The 15,570-nt window shown below is 39.1% G+C and overlaps 1 protein-coding gene across 6 annotated transcripts in view; it reads right to left on the bottom strand.

Annotated features, from left to right (window-relative positions):
- Positions 1 to 15,570, bottom strand: part of LOC143468285 (myosin light chain kinase, smooth muscle-like) — a 58,098-nt gene that overhangs the window by 22,986 nt on the left and 19,542 nt on the right. For 2 of the 6 annotated variants that reach the window (XM_076965402.1, XM_076965403.1), the window contains 5 exons: positions 8,647 to 8,815; positions 8,249 to 8,394; positions 2,190 to 2,355; positions 705 to 981; positions 134 to 366 (listed from right to left, as the gene is read on the bottom strand). In XM_076965402.1, the coding sequence (XP_076821517.1) occupies positions 134 to 366; positions 705 to 981; positions 2,190 to 2,355; positions 8,249 to 8,394; positions 8,647 to 8,815 (991 nt within the window). Of the gene's footprint in view, positions 1 to 133; positions 367 to 704; positions 982 to 2,189; positions 2,356 to 3,319; positions 3,467 to 5,256; positions 5,390 to 8,248; positions 8,424 to 8,646; positions 8,816 to 11,491; positions 11,653 to 15,570 lie in introns of those variants that run through there. The other 4 variants (XM_076965405.1, XM_076965404.1, XM_076965406.1 and 1 more) reach the window with 4 other exon arrangements.

The raw sequence follows: 15,570 nt of genomic DNA, 5'->3' as shown, positions 1-15,570 counted from the left end.
CCGTTTCTATATTACTTTATGACGTTTAACTTGAACAACAATTAAACCAAGAGCATGCTGCATGATAGCAAATGCTATAGTTACGCTACGTTTAACGAGTTTTATTAAATCAGCCAGGAAATGCAGTGCCCACCTGTTACAGTCACTGCCACTGCAGCGGTCTGTTTTCCCAGCGAATTTCTAGCAGTAACCGCATATTTTCCAGCATCGTCCGAGCTGCATTGCTCGATTTCAAGGTAATAATCGTTTCCATCGATTCGAGTCTGGATGTGGCCGTCTGTCTTGTCGTCGTCCACAAGCTCGCCATCTTTCTCCCAAGTAACCGTTGGCTTCGGGTGACCGAGCAAGGTGCACTTCAGGCAAAGACTGTAAAGAAAATTTCTTATTTCAACAACAGATAGAGATATATGAATCTTACAAATTTCAAAAGATAAGTTTAAAAATATAACAAATATGACCGTTCTGGCATTCTGAAGGAAAAGCAAAGGGGAAATATACAGTGAAGAGATTTCCAACATAAAAAGAGAAGCAAAAAAATATAGAAGATCAGAAGACGATGAAAATGATCAAAAGCGAAGAGTTGGTTTAAACCAATTTCTACGCATCCGCACATAAATATCTGCAAAGAATCATTAACAGTTACTTTGTAAATTCAAAAACTTCACAATCACAAGCATCGATCATGGAAAAAAAACACTGTCAACCTTTCTCCTGAGGCCACGGTTTGAGGTCGAGGTCTTAGGATAAATCCAGGTCCGCGTCTTCTTGGAGGATTTCCTCCGCCACCAGTGCCTCCCCTTCCGGTCGGAGATTTTGCTCCAAAAGGAGACACACTACCGGACACAAGACGGGATGCTGCAGCTCTTCCCAGCTTCGGCGATATGGATGGAGAACTCACGTTGGAGGCAGGACTACTGTGTCCCGATGTCGCGATGCCATAACCAGAAAGCTGACTGTTGGAGGAGCCACGAGAAGACATATCTACATCAAATGAGACAAAGCTATAATGCTAAGTTCATCATATCTCTATCCACAAAAAACACAGCTGATTTTGCTAATTGATTTTGCGGCAAAAACAATGCGACGGAACTGAAAAAGTTACTTAAGCCTCTTTGAACAACTTTTCTTCCATAACTTGTGACAAAAGAATTGAGTAGGTCTAGCTGTTCTATAAATATTTTTAAGAACCTGTTGCTCACGCTAGCAGCTTTTCATCTGTTCATTTTTGTTGTGAAAGCAACGCACAATGTCAGTATACTGTCGTCAAAGCCCAAGGCACAAAGAACGACCGCAAAACGACTGCGAACGGCCGAAGCTTGGTAAACACAGACAGTCAATACATGAATTTCAGACGCGCACAGGATAACCAAGAAAGGTCAGATCTCGAAAATTAGGCTAGAAGAGCACATAGCTGAAATTCTTCGGCGATTACACGACTTGGGAGAAGCGTTCAGGCAACTGGTTGCACTGCAAGCAAAGCAAAAAACGAACGGGACCAACTCTTCAAAAATTATATCTTATCAATCTAAATACATCGTACATGGCCCCAGTTTGGATTGCTACGTGCTAAAAGACTAGTAATTAAGCCAGATTAGCCCTATACCTAGAAGAGCTCGGTAACACCGCACGAACGCATTCGACGAAAACGTGGCGAACTTTGGTATTTTAAGAAGCTAAAAAATGCAATAATAATTCGCGCAGGCTATATAGAAAATAACTGGATTAGCGGATATGCGCGGCGTGCAACTGCACTTCGTCTTATTTAAATGTTGACAATCATTCTAACAGATAATAGTTAAATTTAACACGAACAAAAATTACACTCAATTACTCTAAAATGCTAGTTGCTTGAAAGTTTGAATTATTTCCGCTGCGTTACTCTCCACTTTTAACTTCCTTAAAGATATCATAAAATAACAACATAAATTTATTTCGAACAGTCCGAACAACCTAAAGTCGGAATGCAAATAGGTTTATTCTTCTGCGAGCCAGTCAGTGAGATGACAGAAAAAAGAACGAGCGTTATAATTCAATCGAATTTCGACATATCCTTTGCCACACCCTACAAAGATTATTAGCAGATAAAGATATTCAAGTCGTCGCAGCCTGACCTCTAGTTAAACTAATCTTGGCAGCAGGCAAACAAGAAGTCCCGAAATGGGATTATACAAACATGAATCTGCTCTTACCTTGGACGTGTAGTTGAGCAGAACAGGAATCAGAGCCGATATGGTTCGAAGCGGTCAGGGAGTATACGCCGTTGTCTGTATGTTCGACACGCGATATCAATAGGCTGTGCGTGCCATATACTTCCATAATCCTAATTCTGCTCGATGCAGACACTACCTTGCCGTCCTGTAAACAAGAGGAAGGTGAAAAAGATAGCGTCCTTGGCGACATTAAGCGCAAGGCATCATTTTTCATTAAACAAGACAAGAGGTAGGGCTACAAATGCATCTCGATTGCAAAAACAATTTCCGGCTGCGAGCGAAATCTTTGATCAAAGTTTACATTTTGCATTTGTTCATAGTAATTTTTGATAGTTTTAATTTTCTCGTTTACAAAACAGTACTTATTTTTTGTGCAAAATGCGTGTGTAGATCATAAATTTGGATGTGTTTAACACGATAATGGAGCTAAGAACAGTTTATTTATAGTTAACTTTTTTGGAATTCTTACTAGCATGTAAATGTTTATGACAACAGGCAAACAGCAGGATATTAACCTATTCAGCGGGCACGCAAGAGCTCGATCAAGGCGGTGAACCGCAAGCTATCGTGTTAATCGTTTTTCCTGATTTAAACATACTTTCTTACTTTGACGAAGACCACATTACCGAACAAAACCGTGGAACGCCGAAAATCCTATTAAATTTATAATCTTCTTTAGAGTAAGAAAATTATTTTCTCTCCAACACAGCGCAGCGGCTGAAAACGCCCCACAAACGTTTTTTCACGGTCTGTCTGCATCAGTAAATAAGACATCAAAATTTTTCGTAGGCGAAGTGGCAAGTAATTTCAGGCTGAACGTCATTTGGAATCGAAGTTTTCGTTCAATCCGCGGCCTTATCTGTCATTGCGGCATTTCTCCAGGAATTTGTTAACGCCTCGCACCTTCAAGAATCGAGTAGTTTAGTGAAAGCGTCGGTTTCTGTCAATCGTGTGGGGGACAATTGCCCCATCGTTTTGTGGAGAATGTCTAATTCGTTGCGTATTAGGTGGAGCAACAATCGTAATAATACCAGATACACCGAAATACGGTAGAAACACCAACTAGCTACAATATATCTATTTTTCTGCCTGGATGAAATAAATTTTACCTATAATAATTGGATAAAACTTTGCTTTAGCAAAACCATTCCGACGTGCAATTACAGGAAATCCGTTGTGTAGATGATTAACTAATTCGCACTTTCATGACGCAAATCAAAGTTTAGTTTACTGACTTAAATATCTGATAGTTTGTTCCACACATATATGATTACTGACAATACTTCTTTTATAGCGATGTGTGTTGGAGCTCAGAAGCGTTCTTTTTAGAAGTATCGATTTACAGTAAAACACGCGAGCAAAATACGGACTGTCCACAACATTGCTCTCCTAAAATTGAAACCTCCCAAAAAACAAAGAATTAAATTTTGACCAAGATTCGAATTAAACAGAAGTCAAATTTTAACGAATTGTTTTTGAAGTGTGTGTTCTTCTCCGGTTAATCTAAACTAGACTTGAAAAAAAAAAAACACTTCTGAATACCGCTGCCAGAATTGCGGGGACCCTCTTTCAAGCTGGCTATTTGCGAAGTGAAAGCGAAGTTACTCTTCCAGCTGAAATTAACGTTTTTGTCCGAACCAGTGCGCAGAAAGTCATGCGTGACAAAGCCCAAATATGGAAAAAGTTCTTCTCTGGGCGAGAAATTCGCTCCGAGCAACGTAAAGCCATAATCATCCGTGAGTCATGCGCTCAAAAAAAGACGAGTTTTGTCTTAATGCCTATTACATCTTGTTCAAGATTCCTGCTTTGTCCGCTTTCAAGCGTATAATTGTCAACATTTGTGGCCTGACGATTAAATACCAGCGAACAATCTAGCCTTGTTTGGACAATTTACTAACTGCAATTAAGACTGACGAGATCGTGAAAATAATTACCTTTCCGGCACTAATAAGGCATTTCGAAAACAGTTCCCATATTCAACGAGCGTGCGAACCTTCGCTATTGTTACAACTGTGGCTCATTGCATATCATAATCAGAGCGCTAGCACCGTAGCCTTTCACGAAATCAAAACTTTCCCAACGTTTTGTTCGGGCGGCTTTGTTTTGATAAATGATATTTAGTGATTCATTAGACAGGTATTTAACGCTTTGTAACGCTCAAGCGCCGACACTAAGAAAATTCCCCAATTGTTGACGGAATTTGTCAATCGTTTTCGCTATCTTCTTACGTGCAACTCCGCATACTTAAGCCCAGCATAGCGTTCCACTTCCTGCAGCTATCCAACTGTAACATGATATCTTATAAATTGCAAACAATACTTGATGAGCCCCTTAATCCCGGTTTGACGTCAGAAAAACTTAAGCACACGAACAAACAGCGTCGGTCTGTTCGGAAGACCGATCGTGTCGTTCCAAAATGTTAGAAAAACCTTAAGCGGTCAAATTCTCTTGTTGAGTTTTCAGTTAAATCGTGAATTTGCAGAGCGTTTTAATTATCGTTTGAGCAAACTTTTACCGCAGGGCTGCTGGTACAGCAAATATGCCCAAGTGGAATGCTAACGGCGGTTAGGCAATTGGAGCCTTAGTTAAACAGGCAATAAACAGAGACTGATAAAACAGCGGCTCACATAAAACTTTGGGCTGTATATCACGCCTTAAATAAAACCGTAGCGTTAAAAATAATCAAACGCTGCTATTTAAAGATAGAAGAAAATATAGCAATCTTTTGAACGCGTACTCTACTTGGGATATCATCCGGTATCACAGTCGCAGCCAAGAGACTGACTTTGTCAACTGTGACGAATTGAGACCGCGGCTTGCTCACCAAACAACATCATCTTCTACTTTTCTCAATGCTCATCACATTTCACCGTGAATTCGAAGCGCTTAATTCGTGACTTTGATAACTATATATACATCAGCATTCGTATAATAGTCAAAGCGCCTTCGTAAACGAAATGCCGCGATAATATTCGGCAAAAAACTTTCTGAGTATGATCGTCGTAATTTGTAAACCCCATCTGGATGTAAGTAATTGCACACCTACCTTGTACACAGGGGCGGTCCAAAACACAGGCTCGTACGGCCAGCCTCGGTAACTTTCACTGCACATCGATCTAACAGCACTACCTTAGTACAACACAGTCTTAGCTCATACAAACTTTATCGCTGATATCTAACCACAAAATGTAGCTTAAATCTTGGGCATGTTGAAATCGAGCTTTGTGTCGGAGGAGAGGATTTCCAAAACGGTCTGAGCAATTTAATCTCTCATGGTCTGTGGTTTATGGTTTCTACGTCAACGGATAATTATTAGTTTTAGCGGAAGAGATAGCGAAGTCAATGTTTGCCAATACACGGTATAAGTTGTTGTCATCGTTATGTATCTAACAGGAGCTGAGGAATACTTGACGACAGTGTTTGAGGGAAGGATACGTACGACTTTAATGCTGATTGTAATACGGAATGATGGCTATATGGGTACAAGACCTTTATTGGTACGAACTTGGAAACTAGAGGTTCAAAAACGGTTAAGTTTAAAACGCATTACAAACTGCTTATACAAGAATTAGACGCTTGGATTATCTTCATCAATATCACCTAAAATCGCATAAACTTTCGATATTATCTTAAATCAATAAAACGCGATGTATGGAGGGTGAAGCGTACATAGCAACGAAGGTAGATTCCAATCACTAATTCGAGAATCTCTCATTGTCAGGGGGTGCGATTTGCAGCGACCTGGTTCCTAGATCCTACGTCAGTCCAGGTTAAACCCGGGCAATCAGAATCAGTTGACTGCTCTGACCAGGGTTATCTGTATTTTTAAGCCAGCTATATACTTTTCGTCAGTTTATGACATCTTACGGGTTACGAGTCGGCGCAGTATTTCTCTTCGGCTTTCATCACTCTTTAACGTTTTAACCTATCACGTTTTTCAGGGCCAAGTAAAAATATTTCTGGCGATTATTTTTAAACTGTATTTTCTCCCTTGCCATGAGATGAACCTGTTCAATTTGTCTCGGTAATCACATCAGTTTAAACCTGTCTTAATGTCGAAAATGTAAAGTTCCAAGTCGAGTGTGGAGTTCTTGTCTGTTCAAAAGCTTTTGAAAACGCTTAGATGGGATTGAAATGCCCTTAACGGGGGTACAAGAGTTTGACAAATCAAGTTTAAAAGCGTGCAACAACGATCTTCAGATAAGCTAAATAGCGTAAATCTCTTTAAAATTTCACAAACATTGCATTTGCATCTAATCCTAACATAACGCATTTAACTCGGACGATTGCGTCCGTACAGCTAATTTCGCATCCAGCTAGCTGTCGGATATCTCACAAACAAATGATTTTTTGCGCTAAGTGTCCATTCAGCCGAAAAGCAGTGGTCATGGTTTGTCATCAGAATAGGACTTGGTAAAGGCTGCTTTTGCGGTTCATTCGCTTTCAACGATTTAAACGATGCGGATTCGAAAGCGGAGACGACTTGGGTTAAGCGGAACGATAACGCAAAAAATCTCCAGGATTTAAAGGCATGTTTTAATAGCCTTGTTCAAGTGCAAGATCTTTAAGGCACAATCAGTAAACTGCTTTTAACATTCATTTTGTCCATACTTTTTCTGAAGTTTACCATAGCCGTGACGCGCGTTGTGTACACAACGGTAATTCGGCGAATTCCAATGCGTAAGTCAGCAAACTAGCGTATGAGAGTTAAGACGGAGTCCTGAGCAATTGTCACGCTTGAATTGGGGGAGAAAAAAGAAATATTCCGCAACTGTTTAAAAATCGCTCAGCGAGTTTGGGGGCTGTACGCTGTTCAGGAAACCGTACTTTTTTTATCAGAACCGCCCGTTTTTCGTTTTTTGCCCGGATGACTTAGAATGCTAAGATGTCGTGGTGTACACTGTACAGGCTAGGTCTAGGCCTAACCTTGTATAGGCCGATAACCTTTCAACTGTAACCTCTGTCAATTACGTGACTCATTGACTGGAATCGTGGTGCTCTTACGTAGCAAGCTAACCTCAGTTTACGAATTTGTCAGAAAGTCAAGGAAAACAACAGTGACCAGCGACACCATATATGAACATGAAACCTACTAATTTAAGGAAACACAACACTTTGTGCTACAACAAGCTAGCCAAGGCATGCAATCCTTACTGTGCAAAGCTACCAAAGCCATTACGTGGCTATAAGTAATGGCCGCCATATACCGCAGTTCATATTTTGATCAAGCATTTCAACTTGGTGGCCTAATGTTTCTTTAATAAACTCCTGACCCACCTTGACCCACTCGGGCAAATGATTGAACCTCGGTATTGTAGTTGTATTTAGAAGCAAGCTTATTAACGTTAGCGTGGAATGATGCGTAAAATAACACACGCGTTTACAATCAAGATCAACAAGACGCCGCCCGTTTTCTTTGGTCATTACCCGCTTAAACGACATGCATGTGCGTCATAACCAAGCTACCCCAAACAAGATAATTAGGGTCTGTTCATGGGAGGAGAAATTTGTTGTGATATGCAGGGCTAACGTTTTCAATATTTGCCGAAAATAACAATAACAATGTCCTAATTTTTGTCTGACAGGAGTAATAAAACTTTAAGTCGCAAAGTTAGACTTCTGTCAACACAAAGAATGGAGCGGGGCGCTCTCAATGAAATGTATTGAAGTTTTTTTATAAACATTCAACTGGGACTATAGGTGAAATCTATCCTGTAAACAACAAGTTGATTGTTACACACCACGGAATTAGTGGCCCTTCTGTAGAACAGCGAAAGATGACATCTTTTAGTGACACGGGAATCAATTTATGTTTGTTTTGAACATAATGGTCTTTTTGCGAGGCACCCGCCTTTGTCGGGCGCTTACCACTTCACACAATTGCTTATGCTTTGAGTAGTAGGGTATGTGCGGTGTTCGCAAAAGGTCGCATTTTCAGATGTAAATTTCTTGTCCAGTGTTACAAAGATATCACACTGACACAAACGACAGAAAACAGGTTAAACTGCAGTACACAAGAAAAGCGGACAATTATGTACCTTTTCCCAGACCACAGTGGGCTTCGGTCTTCCATCTACTTTGCATTCGAACTTCACCCGGTCTCCAGCCCGAGCGTCTGCAGGTCTAAGAGCTTGTGTAAACTTGGGTGGTCTGTCACTGGCCATTTGGGTACTAGATTCTTTCGCTAAACGTTGAAAGGAATGCTTTGCATTGCTGCTCTTTCCAAGACAAAGTAATACTTACGACACTTTTAAAATGGTATTTTTCGGCGCTGCGCTTCGTATTATATCGCTGTGTAGCCACAAGACTGATGTAACAAATTACCAGTTTTTATGCTTAAGCTCCATAGATTAAACTCATTGCAATTAACATTCATTCTTAAATGACAAGTTTAAAGTTTTATTTATCGAATGTCATTTGATGCGGAAGAACTAACCTGTAAGTATTAACTCGACGGAACAAGATGCTTTTCCAGCGTTGTTGTTGGCCACACAACGATAAGTGCCAGCGTCAGTCGCCTGAAGTTCCCGGATTTCTAGGCTTGAATTGCCAGCTGAATGACTTTGCACACTCAGACGATCAGCGAAATGTAACTTGCTGGCGCCCTGTAGAGGAAGTTAAAACGTTATTGTCGCAAAATGAGATGTCTGGCTAACCCCTAACAAAACCATCATTGTTTAAAATTATCCTTTTTCCTTGTTTTCGTTAACAAAAACATGTTTAAACAAGATTGTACATTGCAAAAAAATTGGAAATAACGTTTTTGTATCTAACCTGCAACTTAAAAATTTGTAAAATTATATCACACTTGAGGCTATCAAATTTAACAGCACATATCATTTATTTGAAAATATCAACACCATAAAGTTACAATGCCGTAACTTAGCTCATGGCTTTTATCTACGTTAAAACATACCATAATTTCAAAAAAGTAATGCAGTAAAAAGACACGAAAATACTTGTAATCGCATAGTTAGATAGGTGATTATATAGATAGAACTATATTGTAGTTTTACTAGGAAAAGCGTAACTACGGCATGAGTACTTGGTGATGCACTTCAGTCTGGGGTGACAATTGCTTATTTTGGCATATTAAAAAGTAGCTGACATTTTACCACGACAAGCTACAGCGGCAAGCGAAAGGCGCTTTTAACCCTATTGGCAGTGAACAGTGAACGACATGTCAGGTGTTGCGTGGGAAAATAATATACAAAATAACATGCGAATACAGGAAACGTGTTCAAGGCAAAGACATTTCAAAAATTGCACAACAAACACTTTACTTCCTAAAGAGGTAGCAAGGGATTCTTCGGTATGTTTACTAAAAATGTTATCTAAAAACAGACAAGTTTATGTGAAAAACATTCGTACGTTGAACGCTAAAACTACTGCCTTCTGCGTTATGAAGTGGTTAATTACATGGTACGCATGAGTTGAGTGATATTGAACACTTTTTTTAAATAAAAATTATCAAAATGACATGACAAGCAAGTAAGCGGGGCGAGCAATATTTATCTAGAGTTCGCATCTAAAACAACAACTAAAAGCGGGCTCTGCTTGCTAATACGGCATAATAATTTTGAATACAAAGCACAGGTAAACCTTTATTTTGTTTATATAAGGTCTACACCCAATGCACGTGCAAGTCTTGCATGATTAACATCGTGACGCCCCTGAATAATTGGGAGATTGTATGGCCGACTTTGATAATTTCAAATCCTTTTAAAACCTGGCCAAAGTGTTTTAGATCATAACAATGCGCTTGTTATTGCAAGTAACCCCGTTAAACAATGGCCGTCATCCCTTTAAATCATTAGTGGTGAAAGAGGACGACTATTATCCTCTTCAAATAGCATAAAAGAATGAGCCCATTGTCAAGAATTAGTCAATACAGCGGATCTTCTACTTCAAGGTAAGTGTAAACGTACACCCAAGCCTAAACAATCGAGCCCTTTTTACGGTGATGACGCATTCGAAAAAGGGTTTAAATAGTAAAATCTGTTTTCTCGGTTGTAACAAAAGTACAAGGGATTTTTATCAATTTCATGACAAAGGCAACTTAAACACCCACAACCCTATGCAACTTAATATCATTAGGAAGTTCACAAATATCTAACATGTTGTAAAATTGTAACAGAGATGCCTGCAGAAATACTAATAAAAATTAGCACTATCGACGTCTAAAAGAGTCACGTAAACACTGTACATCGCAAAGATCGTTAAATATGTAGTAAATACGAATCTGGTAAAACGCAGTGTTCATATAAAATACACTTATCGTATAAACCTATAACCTATATATGGACCCTTTACCGCAATTACCATTACATAGCACAAACCTATAAAAAGCACCATGTCACATCTCAGAAGATTGGATAAAAAGTCCGATGTATAAAGTCGAAAACGAAGTCGTTATAAAATTTCAAGGCATTAATTGAACAATAACACAGCACATAAGATAAAGATCTGTTTACAAAAATTGTACCACCTACACTATACGGTAATTGCCTCAATGAGTAAAAGGACGATTTGTGGCAGTGGACCGGCGTTTATACTGAAAACAGTAAAGTTTCACTTATTACGCTTCGCTACCTGCACTTTCTGCCGAAAGAAGAACTTAAAACAAGCATTAAGCAGTTTTGGAGTCAATGGATTGGGTTATTCTAATTGTATGCAATTTAAACGTTGATATAAAACCGACAGGACTTAGCAATTTACCCAGAAAATCGAATTTATATCTCATAACTCAACACAATCATAACAGATTAGTTTTCAGGTAAATAAATGTAGTTTCAAGTTTCAACCAGCTTCGAAAGCTAGGTCGTAACGCACGAACGACTCAGCTATTTCCTGGGCTCGATGGTACATTAAACGATCATGTCATGGTCTAAAGAACAGAAAGACCGCAAGCGTCATATCTTGGCTCTTCCAAATATGCTAAATGAAATCTTGCAGCGCAAAGTCCGAGGTGTGGTCCCTCAGGCCTGCAAGCTATTTAAACATTGGTACAAAGATTGCCATATCAGACTTTCCACAAAGCTATGTAAGCCTTTGCGCCCATAAATTCCAAACACGATTACATCGTTAACCAAAAATAACATATCTGGTGAAGAATAGGCGATAGAAAGTTTGAAAAGTGATTTAAACTTTTATTTTTCTCCGGTAGCACGCTTAAACTTTCAAGCATTAAACAACTTCAAGATTTCACATTCAGCTGACCCAACAGTTATAAAACAAGTCTTAGAATAATCAGACATGCAGTAGAAAAGTGTATGAATTACCTTTTACAGGAATTTGCAATCAAAACTCTCCAAGCCCAGCGATTTTACTTCAATATTTGCTGATTACTAAATCCCACAAGTAATTCCAGTTTCACTCAGCAACAGTAACTACTGTCTAGCACCCTACACTTACTGCGGTTTGCCTGCACCGAAATCTTTGTAATTAGGCCATTAATTGAATGTTGGAACAGTACGCAAAATCAATTAAACAGTACTTGAGCAAGTAATTGAACCATTAGTACCCTTTCAACAAATAAAACATTTTTGATTGCGGACCAAGAACCGTTCCACTTTTGCTTATGTCTCAGTATGTCTCAAATAACCTGCGCAAACTATGCAACTATGCTGAAAGATTCCGCTGCTAGATTTTTGACCCAGCCTAGAATTCTGCTGTTGTATGCCGCTGAAAATCACGTTACGCACAAGCGCGCAGACAAAGGTATGCGTTTGGTGGCCGGAGGTACAAAAGTTTTCTTTCTTTTTCTTTGTTTTTCGCTCGAGTCCGAGAAAAAGTTCATAAGCGCGCCACAACTTTTGTTTTTTAACGTTCGCCGCCATACATAAGCCATAGGCGTAACGACACCTTATTTTCTCTCATAACTTTTGTTGCTGGTTATGTTTGTGTATGTGCGATCTAAGTGGTTTAAGCAATTTCTACCAGCTTTTAACGAAAATTATAACCACATTTGCACTTTACCTATGTTTTAGAGAATTTTTATAGTTTTAAAAAGAACTATACCATTAACGCACGCAGCAGTTGCTTTGCATATAACATGTCACCTCGAAACACCAATTTCAGCAGATTTAGACATCAGATTGCACTAAGAAAGTTTATCAAAAGATTTCAACAAAAACCCACCACTGTTAATAGCATGTGCAAAAAAATCCACGCGCTTCTGCCAAATATCGTGACGTGGGGCGACAGAACGTGACAAATGAACTTGCTGGTAAGTGTTGCAAAAGACCAACAAGCCAAAAAAGTGAAATGTAATTCAAACTTCTGAGTTTTAGAAGCTAACATTGGAAGAGCTATGCATACCTGCGATAAGAAACACGATAAGATCTTTAGCTTGACTCTGGCCTAGGGCACTGCACTGGTTCTATAGCAAACGTACATCTTGTTATGATGGCACAGCATAAATTAAGGTGATGTGGCCGTATTTAACATTTCATCCAGCAAAGCCACGTTTGTGATAGCAAATCACGTGACAACACTACTAAGCAAAGCATGTGTTTAGGTTACAAATACTACTGCGCCAACTCAAGGCAAAATCATAACAAAATCAACTTCTGCATTGCCTTTCCCCTCACCTAAACGCCTTATTTTAGCAACGTGTTGCGTGACGTACCTACGGTGGAATAGTCACTTGATATAATTTTTATTCTTTGGTATACAGGATACGGTGTTTCAAAACTGTAGCATTTATATCAGTTTTTTGCAGAACGCTCATGTCGCGGAAAAACGCTATTGCAAAAACGGTTCTATTTCATGGCAATACATGACAACAAAATTTAGCTGCAAACGCAACAATGACATGGATAACAGTTTCATTTCACGGGCTGATTAGTGTTCCCTTGATAATTTGTTATTGGAGCATAGCGTACAACTTGAACTAAAATTTGCTTCGGTTGCACTTTCACGTTTTTTGTGCGTGGCAAGACCAAGCAGGCAAGCATCCATGATATTTTGGTCCATACGTTCAGGGGCAAAAGTGCTAACAATACTGCAGTCCTATATGCCCGGACCGACAAGAACACAAAAACAACAGGGACAGACAGGAAAACGCCCGAAATATTTCGAATATTTGAAAGTAAGACGGGATACTTGCAAACACCACTTTTTTAACGTCCTGCTTGAGATTGCAAGAAAGTAATTCGCCTGTTCAAGCAACCCGCTTTCTTCTCGCAAGCGCTTATATACATTTACGTTAAATGTATTGAAAAGCATTTACGGTGATAAGAGAAAAGGAGAAAATAAAACGGAAATTTTAGGAGAAATATCAAAATACGTGACTAGTAAATACTGTACGCACGATTTACTATAACTTTAGTTGGTTTAAGGTTTAAGATTTTAAATCGCTAACTTGGCACCTCAAGACAAAATGACATCTCAAATGTTAACGAAACTTAAAACGAACGACAAACGTATAACAGTATTCATCTGAAAAATATTGATAATCGACAATCATTAAGCCATGGTGTTTCGATTGGTGATGTTACGTGGGGCAGATCCAGACATGTCTGGGACAAAGACTCTACCAAAGCAAGCAAAAATCGCGTATATCAAACATGTTAGGTTTTAATTTAAAGCCCGGGGCAGTGTAGCGTTGTTGAGCCGCTAATACTCGAGTATATTACAAACTATGTTCTCGTATTTTAAAACGAGCCCAATTACACGCAACTGTAACACAATGTTTATTTGAACTGGTGTGACAATAAGCTTTAAATTTATAAAGATCAGTGTTTTTTACACTACTAAGAGCTAGTTATAGCTACCATTTTTCCAACTTCATTCAAAAGCATATGCAACAAGTTCAAAAAATGTACACTTGTATCTAACGTGACCTTGACTGACAAGCCCAATTTAGCTACACTCCATTTTTAAAATACTCGTTTATGCTCACGTTTAGGAACATGCATGCACGAATACAGACTTCTACTACAATCCAATAACAAGGTACGTAGCTTTCTACAAATGGTAATGGTAATAATGAACGGCAAAAGGTAATCTTATAGGCTAAAGTAGAAACGACTGCTTTCCTGTTTGGGTGTGACACCACACCTTAGCTATTACTTGTGCAACAACTTCCAATAAAACTCTAGCTCCGTAAAAATGACTCAAATGTGGCAAAACAAGCGGTCAACATATGACCAGTGTCAACTCATGACTAGTACAGAAAGTTAGGCTGGAGCACTGGTGTAATATGTATCTCCAATTGTCGTTCCTGGAGTCTAGCATGACGTGGTATGTGAGCTTGTTAAACAGCTCAAGCAGCAGTTACTTATTTGTCCACGGACTCGAGTGTATTTGCGGAACGGAAAAGCATTGATAAGCGATGGAAAAACTATCTTGGCTTTATTAGCAAAGGCTGGTAGCGGTTTTCGATTAATTCAAATAAGAGCAGTCACTTATGTCAACCAAGACAACTCGTCGGCTAAGAAAGCACACCAGCGAAACTTTCTCAGTCGCCCGCTATCTCCAAACGAGACCCAATACTCACTTGCAATTCAAACAATACTATGTTAACGATAGTAGTCGTATACCTTTACTTCGCGGGCGGTCTTAAAAGCCACATGAACGTCAATAAAGTTCTAGATATTTAACCGTCATCCCTTAGACGTCACGTTCTTTGCTTCGCATAGGTCAAAGTAGGGCCCGAATATTTTAAGGACGTTTGATGGTATATCATATGCCAGCACCTAACGAAATGCGTGAAAAAGAAAGGTACATAGTCACAACCGGTTTATCATCACTGAAGACAAATGCATTGCATGTACCCGCAGGTAATGTGTGTACTATTCTGGCTTAAAATGGGCAGGATTCCAATGTAAGTCTAAGGAAAACGTATTTGCCAAAACTATGAAGTGTAAAATGGTGCATAATAATAACAATGCTAATCAAGTGGGATGTACAAGTTAGAACACAGAGAAAGTAGTCTGCTAAGAGATGGGCATGGCATTGACACTTAATGGCTCATCTGCCACAGTCAGTGCGTGACCAAGCCTTTAAATTTTCAAGCTATTAATCATAGCGAAAAAAAATGAAGCAAAGATAAGAAGGCCTCCTTCAATACATAAACCAAACATCGTCACAAGTTTAACTACGTCACAAGCAGTGTACAGTAAACTGTAAGGTTGCTCTGGTCGTAAATTGACTCTGCACTTAATGGTTGTTATGACGCAAAACTGGTCGCACATAATCTCCGGCCTTCAGTTGACTAAACAAGAGATTTCAAGATTAAGGTGTAATTGAAGATAAGGCATTTTTGCTTGAAGCCATAAAAGTTTAATTGCACGATTTAAGGTAGAAATGTCTTTATGGGGTAATTTGAAAATATGACTTGCAAAAAATGAATAAA

The sequence above is a fragment of the Clavelina lepadiformis genome, chromosome 8, assembly GCF_947623445.1.
Source record: "Clavelina lepadiformis chromosome 8, kaClaLepa1.1, whole genome shotgun sequence".
Taxonomy (NCBI): Eukaryota; Metazoa; Chordata; class Ascidiacea; order Aplousobranchia; family Clavelinidae; genus Clavelina; species Clavelina lepadiformis.
This window is presented reverse-complemented; position numbering and strand designations above follow the sequence as displayed.